The following is a 12326-nucleotide window of genomic DNA, read 5'->3' as shown; positions in this document are numbered from 1 at the left end:
GCGATACGTGCGAAAAACCTCTACGCGCGGCGTATTTCTTTTCATGTAAAAATTAAGAATAATTTAGTTTTTATCAATAAAATTACTGCTTTTGCATTTATCGTTTGGCAGGTAACTAACGTGGGGTGGAACTAATACCCGACGTCTAAAGCGCCACCACATGGGCAAAATTATGTATTGCACGTTCGCCTTCGATTACACATCCCTTTTACGATTTTTTTTTTTGCTGTGTGTATGGTCATAAAGTAAAAATTGGAACCCTGTGGCAGCATCTAGAGAAAAGTTATTGTCAAATGTTTTGCAAACATTCTAAGATAAGCAGCATAACGTGGGCAATACATGAATTTGTACTGAAGAGTAATAGCATATTCAGAAATCTTATTATATACTGAAGTGACGGTGCTTTCTCAAAGTCTTGAAAGACGCTTTATACCTATATGTCCTAGAAAAGGATCTTTGATTGATATAAAATTATCTGAGTCATCAAAGATATGTTGTTTTCGACGAATAGTAGAGTTGCATTGTTGTCACGGAGGTATCAAAATTTTGCCGAGGCGATTGTTCACTGTACCGATTTTTCGGCGATCAGCTGGTCGCTCAACGTGGCCCATCAACAGCACGGGTATGCCTATCGCCTGCACCAAATGCTCCTTTTAGACTCCCCAGTTTGACGTCAATGTCCTTGAAGTCGTTCATATCACGCGACGCAGACTTCACGGCCGTTTTGGAAGTTACAGTTCGCGTCCTCGCCGGCTGTGAGACCCGACGGGCTCATGTTTGGGACGTAGAGGGCGTGAAAGCTGACAGGGCAGTCGACTTCCTCGGGTACCACAGCCCTCGCAATTTCACTGAAGTCAGCAGCATCCAGAACAAGGAGAAACGCACGTTTAGTTCTCGTGTTGATAACCGTCGACACGATGACACCTGGAACAGTTGGAAGCAAAATGTTGTAAAAAGATCTAAAACATTGTTATGAGACTAAATTTGACATTTTATTGCCCCACTAAGAAAAATATTCATCCAACCAAATCGTCCAAAACATCCAGTCTATAAAAACGATGGTGGTTAAAGACACATAAGTCTTTTTGATCTGTCGTCCGAACACCTCATATGAGTACCAAAACGACTGTGCCTTAATTCCCGAGTTTAAGGAAGTCAACATAGGTTAACACAGAGATACGTTTTTCATTGTTAACTACGTTTTCACTGAGTTACACAGATTAAATGAGGTATTTCGCTTTGGGTCTTGCGTGTGATACCACAAGAAATTTCGTTTGGATTTTATTCGTGTTCAAATGCTTACCATCGTCCTCCGATACTGCACCTGGTGATGCGACAAAGACAGGCTCCGACGGATAGCAATCATTCTCGTGCCACATGATAGTACTCTTTCTTTTCACGTTCACTTTCACAAGCTGTAAGTGAACAAAAAAAAAATTTAAATTGTTGATAATTTTGAGGCAAAAATTCCCTTCAATGTCTCGGCGATGCTTCAACTTTTCATTCGACTTCGCTGTTACCTTAGCTGTTATTTTTAGTGAAAGTCATTCATAGACATCACAATTCAGCCATATCAGCCGACTAGTGGAATACGTCATCAGTCACGTGCACTACGAGAGTTTTCGGCCCAAAGTACCCACATACGTCATTGATGTAACAACATCAACGCGCTCATGTTAACACATTCATAATTGTTCCAAACACCAATGAGTACAACTAAATAATAGCTAGCATTTTTTTCGGTTTCCACATTTCTAAGTCGTAGTACACAAATACGTCATATATGCGTCATGATAATTTGAACACTACGCCATGGCGGGAAATACTTACAGCATTTGTAAAATCTCCGCGTCTGTAGGCTGCCACGGCGTAAAAATAGCTGTACGGCCGTCCGTTATACTGTTCGTAATTTATCCTCGGCATGTCGGTAACTGTAGGAAGAAACGGAAAGTGAATTTAAGAAATGTACGTGGCAGTGAATTTAAAAATTTAAAAAAAATATTCTGGACTTCATGTTTTCTATGATATAAGATGAATTTTAGTGTTCATGATTTTTGGGTAGTATAACCGTCCTCGACGACGGACCAAACATAACGAGCAGAATTTGATACTCACTAGCATCAGAGAGTTGTTCAGGCGTCAAGAAAACGCTGCCGTCCTTCTGTAGCACGGCCTTTGCGGTCGAGTCCTTCAGCGTTACAAGGTTTTGACCTCTCGGCGTTGTCGTCTGCAAAAAAAATGGGGGAAATCAACAATTAAACTCAAATCGAGGTTACTCTTCCATTGATGCGTGCTAAATTACTTCCGGAAGTAGATTGTTGATTTATCTACCGTAAAGGGGGTATTATTGCTTATTATAAGCAAGTGTAGCTCTCTTTTTTTCTTTTTTCAAAAGGGATTACGAGCAGAAACTCTTAATGCGGTCAAAGAGTAGTACTGTAAACACTGCAGACGGTATTACGAATGAATCTGTAGCTAAGGTCACTGAGAATGCGTACGGGTTTCTGAACCGGCGGTTTTGAGTCGTTGTTGATAAGTTTAAAGCCACTTTTTATAATACTTTTTTCGTAAGGGACCGTCTCACATCGTCTCATGAGTCCAAATGGCGAAATGACTTCATTTGCGGACGGTGTTTGAGTGTTATGTTTCATTCAATTTATGAACATTCTAATAAGTTATATGTGGCTAGATTATTGTGCTCGTCACTTTCTTTTGCAATAGCTCTAACCAAACCTTAAAATTGCCGTCTGCAGGACTCAAAAAACTTCAGACAAAGTCCACTGATAATTTTCTATCGAAAAGACAGCATACGAACCTTGTCTATGTTCAAGGGCAGCACAAATCGTTGTGATATCGATGCGCAGAAGAACCGCTTGCCGCTGGGGTCGCCATTCCGAAGGTAATCCAGATAGAATTTCTGCAGGAGCTCATCGTCCTTGTAGCAGCACATGTCAAAGACGACATGGCCGCCCTCTTCGAAGCAGTTGATGACGTGCATGCCGAAGAAGCCCTCGGCCTCGTACTTGATGGACAGAACCTTGCCGGTCCTCTTCTGCATCACGTGAAAGTAGGCTTTGCCCTCATTGTCGAACTCCATGCACGTGCAGATGGCCGAGTTCCGAAGCTGTGAGGTGGCGAGCTTTTTCAGGTTGACGTAGAGCGGCTGCTCCAGAAAGACGAAGTAGTTTTCGGACATGCCGAAGCTGTGGTAGTAGGACGGTTTGAGGCAATTTTTGGCGCGAATGCTGCCGACAATTCTGGCGTGTTTTGAAGGGTCGTCTGATTTCCCTGTAAAATATAGCGGTAAAATACATTTATTACTAGGGCAGTACGCGCGTGCACCTCGACATTAAAAGATTTTTAAACAACTGCTCAAAATTGCCGTAAGGAAATTTAAAATAATTTTCTTTCGAAATCAAGAATAAAAATTAGGGATTACGGTTCAGATATTGGTACTAGAATTCAAATAACTCAATATTTACCGAATTTGAAATTGAAAATAACCGCCATCGCTGTCTTAATTTTATGGGGGAAGTTTCGATTTTCCCAAAAATAGGCAGACAAAAACTCTTAACCCGGCCCCACCCCCACCCCCATCCTTGTTAATTCTGTACCGTGCCCTAATCTTGTATTTTTACTGCAAAATCCATCAGGGTTCTAACAACCTTCAAACCTCAATTTTGTATTGGCTACCTTCTCTTAAAAAGAAAGCCAATATCTTCAATATTTGGACCAGGACTGCCATACTATAACAAGACATCATTGAGTGTTGATGGCACGTGACTTATTATTTACCTGGTTCGTATCGGACGATGTTATACCAGCTTCCACCGATGTAGGACGACGCCATGTTGTACGTTACCCCGTCCCTGTCAACGTGTGGATGTGCGCTCGCTGTGAGAACCCCAAAGTCTTGAATTGGTTGATCTGTTGGTAAAATTTTGTAGTATTATTGACCAATTATTGACGATTTCTATTACAAACATAGTATTGTTAGTGTACTCCTGCGGTCCGTTTATGCACAGTCAGTGGTCCGCCCATTCAGCACAAGCCCTTTCACGGGTATCAAAAGATGTGATGTGCCCTCTTTTTCTCAAGCGACTGAAATTTGTTGCGATATCAACAAAAGTACAAAGCCTGTTGACTTTAAGGTATAATCAGCGGGTTCAATGGCTATTGGTTGTGTGGTAGCCTATGGAGATCTGATTGTAGGTAAATTTTTCTTCTCAGTCGGTTCAACAAGACAACAAGTGTTTATGATGCGTTTTCTACAGTGAGTCTCTCTCCTCTCTCTCTCTCTCTCTCTCTCTCTCTCTCTCTCTCTCTCTCTCTCTCTCTCTCTCTCTCTCTCTCTCTCTCTCTCTCTCTCTCAAAGCAAGGCAAAACAAAGCAAAGCGAAGGACAAACTGATCAATGACCTTTTTTCCTCCTCCAGTGCTATAATCCAAACATATCTGAACAAGAGCACGGTAAATATTAGGACAAAATATACCTTCTTTTTGTCGAAATCTAAAGTTTCAATGTTGGTGAGTTTTCGGAAGAAGCATGTCTCGGTACAGGCGTAGAGATCGTCGCCTATAGTAAAAATGTTGATGAGATCATTGTCGGTGATGTTTAACGGCACGAAGTAACTTGCGAACCGTTCTAGTATGTTTCTGCAGGGGTCGGGTATGCCGAGGGTCCCAAACTCGCTAAGGATGATGCGGTTGTACTTCATTGCCTTGTTGTAGGCGTCGCTCCTGAGAAATTTGTTCTGGTAGGTGACGCGGCCCTCTCGGAAGTTGAACCGGTGTATGAGGGCCAGGCCGTCGAACCAGTGCTTGTACTCGTCGTCGCCGACTTCGAACTTCCCGGGGCCGTTTCTGAGCAGGCTTCCATCGAGCCAATCCGGTATCGTGCCTGCGTGAAAAAAATGACACGTTTGCAATGAGTACTCCTATAGTTTGAAATATTTTGAAAACCGTGACGATGATAGAGCAATGTAAAAGATTCTTGATGGTCTCTATCTTCAGTTCACGAGACAAGTTCATTCTGCAAATTAACTCTTTTTTTTTCTAAAGCGCCGAGACGCGATTTTGCGTCCTGCAAAGCGCCCGCTTGAGAAAAAATTGGTATTCTTAGTAAAGTGACCTAAAATGCATCGCAGAACACGCCGAGAGTTCATCAAACAAGAAATTTTCCCAGTTAGACTTCGTGCGCTTCAAATTCAACACATTTTTTTGTTTTCGTCAACTTTTACCACGTGACTAAGATCAAACGAGGCCATTTCCCGTCGCAGGTCAGATTTCGGCTACCTCGGCACGAAGCTCATATACTAAAATCTGGGAACCGGTTGACGACACTGGTTTCTTAACTAATATTGTGAAACTCAAAAGTTTTTGGGGAGGGGCGAGGAACAACGGAACCGTCCTTGTCAATTGAAGTCCGCGCACTCGATCGACACAGCCCGGTAATCTAGTCAGTCACTCGCTGACTCTTTCACTGGAGGTAGTTCTGAGAGTGAACTTACTTCGTATGTTCTAGTTCGCCTCAGAACAATTGTTTTGAGATTAATCAGGCATTTCTCCTGAACAAAGCGGCCTACATTGTGGAATACTTAACGGGTTCAGCAATGAATACCGGGAGGTCGCGTGACACAATCAATCCGTTATTGAAGCGACCATGGCGCTAAGCATTGGAGGACAAAAAGAATCTCACCGATCGAAAAGACACGCAGAAACAATACACAGTGCATTAAACCCTTTCGCAACCACAGTTTGGTCAAATTATACTGTTTTCATGCCTCAGGCAACCTCTACAGAGGGAATTTGAGGGAGAAGGAAGAAATTTCATTTTTCTTCCGAATATCCCCTCTAAAACACATTCGACATTCTTCTAAGGCGCTCTCTTACCAAATCAGAATTACACTATACGGTCGACGGAACTGCGCCTGTGCGAGTTTCTTGTTTACAAACAATGTATTTCGTGCACTATATCTTGATGCACCTCATCATCATAGCTGCAATCAATATTCAAATTACACGATGTAGATTATGACAGACATGTTTTGTTTTTGTTTTGGGGGGGGGGGGGATTTACCAACTATCTCACCCTCCGGGGCAAGACGTCAAAAATAAGCAAAATCCGCTACGGTCCTCTTCGGTACACCGCAACAATGGAGGGAATGTGGTTTGTGGAACAGACTGGGTAGACTAACTGAGGTAATTGTTCACAAATTACCTCCAATTTCATTGCTAATCTCGTCTAATCTCCCGCTTTTGTCCGGTATTGAAGAATCCACCGGGGGTGGGGGAGATGAATTATTTTTTTTTCCAGCAAACGAACATTATTCATCCACCATGACGTATAAAGAGACCGTTACTGTCGCACGCTGGACGGTCACGCGCGTGATTTGATGAAACAAATATTTACCGTCAATGGAAAGACAGATCGACAAATATTGAAACAAATCCAAACGAAATTGCAATATAGACATGAAGCCAAACCTACTACCTGATATCGTTACGTCGATACGCGTAGGTCGACTACCGGTCAATTCTTTTTGCTGGAATACTCCCAAGTTTGGTCGGGATATTGATGTCTCTCGTACCCAACTTCAGAGAAACTATGCACCGCTGATTACGTTGTCTGGTGGCCTACTTTTATGGTCAAACACTCACTCCGTCAGGTGGCAACAAAAAGGCGCCAAAGTGCTACCAACATATTTCACAGTTTTTAAGATATTCAAATATCTGCCCGTGAGTGCCGAGATGGAATAGAGAGAACGACAAACAGACAGACAGACAGACAGACAGACAGACAGACAGACAGACAGACAGACAGACAGGAGACTCCTTTACGGTAGATTTTGTGTTTTGTAGATGGTCAACGTGACGGGCAAAGCGACTGTATTAGATTTTTGATTGTTTGTGTTATCTTGATATACAAACAAGGTGTGTAGGAATTATAGAATATTGTCTGCGTGATTTCCTTGAAAGGTGATACATTTTCAAATGTTGATATACTCATTCATCATAAATAAGTCGTTAAACTGTTTTTTTTAATCGCCCGAGCAGAGCGACCCTGCTATACCCTGTACAGTTAGCGGTGTATCCAGGTGATAGCGGCTGGGGCAACGGGCCTGGGGAGAAAATATGTTGTTATTTGCGTCATTTGTTTTGCTAAAACAACCAAATGCTCGCAATTTGAAGGCGAGTAGCTGTTACAGTAACACTACAAATATTGGTGAGGTAAAGTTGAGTAAAACGTAAAAGTGTTTCCGCTAGATTGCTTTGTGTGACCTCAAGTAACCCCTGTTTATATTCAGAGCTCGTCTTCCTCTCGTTTGTCGCGAGGCAGACTGTACAGTAGTGTACAGGTACTGTCGGCAAAAACTCATGGCGATGCATTATTTCAAAGAGGCATATTTGAAAAAGGTGACGAATAACCTTAGACTGGTGATTCTCGCGAGATCCCGTGCGAGAAAGTTTGATGTGCGCAGTCACATTCAACTTTCAAAGACAAATTTCGTTCTACATCGCCTCGACGACCCGTTCGAAACCAGTCCCGTTCCTCAATGCAAAGGCCTTAACGAGTAGCTCTAGCTCTAAGGACCTCTTATTCAACAAAAAAGTGACTCTAAATTTGGTCTGGCAAGATGCCAGTTATGTTTGTTCCACATTATTAATCTTGCGAACGAACACTATCTGCAGACGACGATGTCCCATTGTAGACCGTGCCAAGGTCTTTGGCCTGGCAGCAACACGGATGATCCAGCCTTGAGACGGGCCTATCTTGCCTTGGCCTTTCAGTGCAAATACAGCCGCTTTCATTCGCCAATCATCTTGTTTACAGAGAGGGACCCGGCCATTATCGGCCCAAGGTGAAGGGCGCATCGATGATGGGTTGGGCACGGTATGGGTGCGGCGAACAACTGTGACGTCACAGATGCCAAAATAGGGCCAAAAATTATTGCTGAGTTGGAGAATGTCGAAGCACAGACTTACCACTATTTTGAAGTCCCGGGGCCCTGGGAGAAACTTATTACAATGCGACTATAAAACTATTATTCTCTGCGTTTCGCTTAAATAAATATTGTATTGACTGGCATTATGCACCCGGTCAGTGACTGTTCCAGAGGCGACGAGAATGACAAAAACGTTCTCTGGTTGAGAAACGAAGCCAAGTTGTTCAAGAAAATATTTTTGAAAAAGTCTCACACGCTGAATAAAGGAAACGAGTCCAACTACAATTCGCTTTTAAGAATCAGTCTCAGTGAGTTCTGAAACATTGCGAGTCCTTGGCGACTTTTCTCGACTTCATTACAGCACCTCAAACAGCATCGTGGGTTGGAATGTCACCGTATTGGCTATTGTACTCCAGTGAATGTAGAATCGTCTTTTTCCATATGCACATTCGTGATTTTACTAAATTAATTACTTGACAGCCCTAACGCGGTCACGATAAGCCATATTTTAAAAAGCTGCGGTTTTTTTGCATTGATATTAATAAAAGTATGTTGGTTTCAGCCAGCCTGACGTAAGTTGGTCAACCATGACAAGTTTGAAATCGATGTTTACTGTAATACAGTGTTCCGATTGTTCAAACCGCTCGACAAAGACTTGAATCAACATTATTTTTTTTTCTTTTAGTGCAAGAGTTGAGAGCTAAGTAAGCTCGGGTATACTCCCGATAGCGATTTTGTGTTTCGTGAGACCATGTTTAGAAGTTACCATGTGGTCTCATGGGCAAGGACTGGAATGGCCTTCAAATGTCACGTTCAAAGCAGTGGGACAAAACTCTGAAAAACCCCAACGCAATAAATGCCTCGAGGAACGGTCGCGGTGACGTCAGGAGCGGCACGTACAAGGCTACGCACCCAGCAGGCAGTGTGCAAACTGGATCAAGGTGAAAGACATGATCACGCAGCCAAGGAGACAGGCTGGACTTGCTGAAGACAGGCTGGGATGACTCCCCGATCCTTTAAAACTACACTTTTATAGTCCTTTCTAGCTTTTCTTTTTCCAAATATATCCTATTTTCGTTTTTTACAATGGAGATTATTTTTAGATTTGAATTCTATACTTAGTAGCCGAGTCTTCATAACAGGTAGGTCTGGGGCTGTGTGATTGTTTTTATTGGGCGCGGTGCACGAACGGAATGCGCCTTAAGGTGCACTACAAGAAATCCATGTAGATTGACACCAAAGTAAGACAAAACGCGATGAAAATCCATATCCATGGCAAATCGGTCTGGTTCAAAGAACAAGCTACAGGAACGACGTTATTGTTGAAATTCTCTAGCTGCTCGAAATACTAATACAATACGACTTTGAATTGACATCTTTTCCCTTTGTTGGCCGCCTGCTACTATTGTAGTTTGGGGACAGTGCCTCGGGCGTGCTGATTTCCAAAACAAGTTTTGAATTGAACACAAGCGGCTACTGCTAGCAGGTTATCTAAATAAATCCCCGCGTTGAAACCTAAAAAACAAATATGTTGTCATTTGCCGTCCTGTCTTGTTATTTCAGTGATCTTATTTTGGCATCAATACGTAGAAACCCCACTGCACTTTCTGAGATCTGCCCTAGGCTGACGTCACATTGTGCACGATTTACGTCTCGCCGCCTTTTAGCCTAATGAAATTGCGCAATACAAACGTAATCGCTATCATTGATGTATGAGATCGGACATTTGGACCGATGACGTCATCAGAAACAAATACTCAATATTGACTTGCGCCATCTCTGGCATGCAAGCTAACGTTTACAGTACATGTCATATATATATATATATATATATATATATATATATATATATATATATATATATATATATATATATATATATATATATATATATATATATACATGTGTGTGAGTAGATAATATGTCTTAATGCGTGTACTGCTCATGCTGTGACAACTTCGATGAAAATTAACAAGGAGTTTATCTAATCTCGTGTGATGAAAAAAATATTTCAAAACTAAATAACAGTCATAGTGACGTACGATTCAGTTATTTGCACCGTTTTAGAAGGTTAACGGCCCCCAGGCCAGGATGTGCCGGTCAACGTGACGATATTTTAAGGTTCTTCAGTGTAAAGACAAAACAAACGAGCCAAATCGAAAGAAAACAAGTGTATGTCAATGTCCGAATAGCGTGTTACTCCATGCGATCATAGATCCACTGTACGCAATGTATACGAAGCACTTAAGGACATCTTTGGATGCAAGTTATGAAAACAAACAGACACCCGCGGTCCATCGCACGTAGCACCCGTACGACGGAAACGGTTGCGCGTATACTACGCGATTCAGCTTGCCACGCACGGATCTCAGCGGCACGACTCTGACACTTCGAGCCCAAGGAGGATGAACAGAGATGTTGCAATCGTGAAACGGAGATAATCAGTGCTAAAAAAAATCGAAGCCAACTAGGCCGTTATAGTTAAAAACAAAACCCCGTAGATTTCTAGAGTGGGTGAAACTCTTCGCTGTTATCGTACATTCTTGAAAATTTGAAGTAGCATTTTGAAGAGGCAATATACAATCCACTTCACTTCATCTCCGTATTTTGTGTTAATCCGCTGGCGAGCTAAAATGCATACCTTTATCAATTATCGACCGTTATCTATGCTCCGCCAAATTTACTGAACTAGTAATTGGGTTTTCTCCATTCGCTGAGTGTGACAGCGATTTTTTTTTCTGTAGGCCCGACCAGCAGATCTGAGGGCCCCGGAATTTTCTTCATATCACAATAGCTGGGCCGCACAGGTATAAACGGGACCCTAGATACGGTTCCTCGCCTGTAAACACTAGCCCAGGTCTGACAACGGTCCCTTCACAAGGGACCTAGTAAAATACGTCCTAGATTACTTCGCTATAAGACTGGGGTCTTGCACTGTGTGCCCCGCAGCATGACAATTAAGCTTTTTTGGCACTGTGTCTATTCTTGCAACGCTGCAAATCTTTACGCTTTCCAATTTTATGCATCACTTTAGGACAGGCTTGCACGAGAATGTTCTTTTTGTCTACTTAATTGATGTATTGTGTGGCCCTCATCGTCAAGGGAATGCCCTGGACACGGCTGCAGTGTTCTATGCAAACCAGGGTGTAAGCTGCCCTAATAGGTAAGCAATATGAACCAGCCTTATTTACCGCACTTTTTGCACGGACTTCTCTCCGCGTCTAATGTAGCATGCTCGCACTTTCCACGAGCCGACAGTCCAGCAATGTCATAGTCACGACACAGTCTATGCAACGACCCAATGAACACGTGTTTTCGGTGCATACTTCCGTTTTCTAGAAGTGACGATGCATAAAAACGACTTTTTGTTTCACAGTAAACGATAGCTACTGTTCGATGCTAGTGATAATAACAGCCATGTGCGATTGACGAATTTTTAGCATGAAAGCCATGTTTAAAAAAAAAATGGTCGTTTTGAATGTCAGATAAAATTACGTTTTTAAGTCTTCTTGTCGCGTGCGCGAATTCCGGCGCTGTCGTGCGAGCTCCGCTGTGAGTGCAACATGTATCGTTACCCAGTATTGCCACAGTAAAAAAAAACTTACAGGAGAAACAACCGACTTCTTCACGATCGGCCAAGAGACAGAACATCCGCAATTGCGCTGTTTATTCGCGTGTGGCTTCTCTCGCAGAAATTGTGAAACCAGTGATAGATGTGTTATGGTAGTAGTAGGTATACTAACACAATCCTAAAACATGCAGTAAAAAAATTTAAAAAATCACAAACCTGTTATGCAGGCTTCTACCGGCACCGGGTACTCCTTGTTCACGGATCGAAACAAATATCCGAAGTTCGGATCTGGGGTCGCTGCCATTTGGGATCCTGTAGATTGCACGCTTTATGGTCTGGTGTTTGCTGTCTGCTCGCTTTCTGAGTCTCAGCTCGAGTGAATGGCCAGCATCGCTAAACACCGTGCTTTATAAAACACAAAAAACAAAGATAAGAGGGGGGTTGACCAACGATGATCTTTCAGATAACTTCCGGGGCAGATCGTTTTCTTTCAGTAAGCGCCGGGTATTGTTATGTCCATTGTGTTTTGTACGAGTGTGTGATCTTCAGTGCGGCTACGACGCGACACACGGTGCTTTTGTGACGTGGTGACAGTGGCATTGGCCGTGTCAATGTGCCCGTGCAGTTACACAACGGCACATCGCAACGCTTATAAGCGGGGGGGATCACTGGAGGGTGTTATTTAAAACTCCAAGTGTGCTGCTAAACACAAAAGACCCCACGTCAATGCTTGAAAAGGACGTGAAACGAAAGACCAAAGAAGGCGGACCTCTCTTGTCACCCTCGCAAGGATCCTTGACCCCGAAGATG

The 12326-nt window shown here is 42.8% G+C and overlaps 2 protein-coding genes across 2 annotated transcripts in view; both read right to left on the bottom strand.

Moving 5' to 3' along the window:
* LOC139136364 (retinoid isomerohydrolase-like) overlaps positions 1-12308 on the bottom strand; it is a 13038-nt gene extending 730 nt beyond the window's left edge. The window contains exons 1-8 of the mRNA XM_070704089.1: positions 11733-12308; positions 4408-4899; positions 3796-3927; positions 2816-3288; positions 2116-2227; positions 1831-1931; positions 1304-1415; positions 1-924 (exon numbers count right to left, since the gene is read on the bottom strand). The exon at positions 1-924 is cut by the window's left edge and continues 730 nt beyond it. Coding sequence (XP_070560190.1) covers positions 698-924; positions 1304-1415; positions 1831-1931; positions 2116-2227; positions 2816-3288; positions 3796-3927; positions 4408-4899; positions 11733-11820 — 1737 coding nt within the window. The 5' untranslated portion in view covers positions 11821-12308 and the 3' untranslated portion in view covers positions 1-697. The remainder of the gene's footprint in view (positions 925-1303; positions 1416-1830; positions 1932-2115; positions 2228-2815; positions 3289-3795; positions 3928-4407; positions 4900-11732) is intronic.
* Positions 1-12326, bottom strand: part of LOC139136967 (uncharacterized) — a 412563-nt gene that overhangs the window by 187550 nt on the left and 212687 nt on the right. The gene's annotated exons all lie outside the window — the stretch shown is intronic.

Source organism: Ptychodera flava, chromosome 7 (assembly GCF_041260155.1).
Source record: "Ptychodera flava strain L36383 chromosome 7, AS_Pfla_20210202, whole genome shotgun sequence".
Classification (NCBI taxonomy): Eukaryota; Metazoa; Hemichordata; class Enteropneusta; family Ptychoderidae; genus Ptychodera; species Ptychodera flava.
Note: the sequence above shows the minus strand (reverse complement) of the source record. Positions and strands in the feature narration are given on the sequence as shown.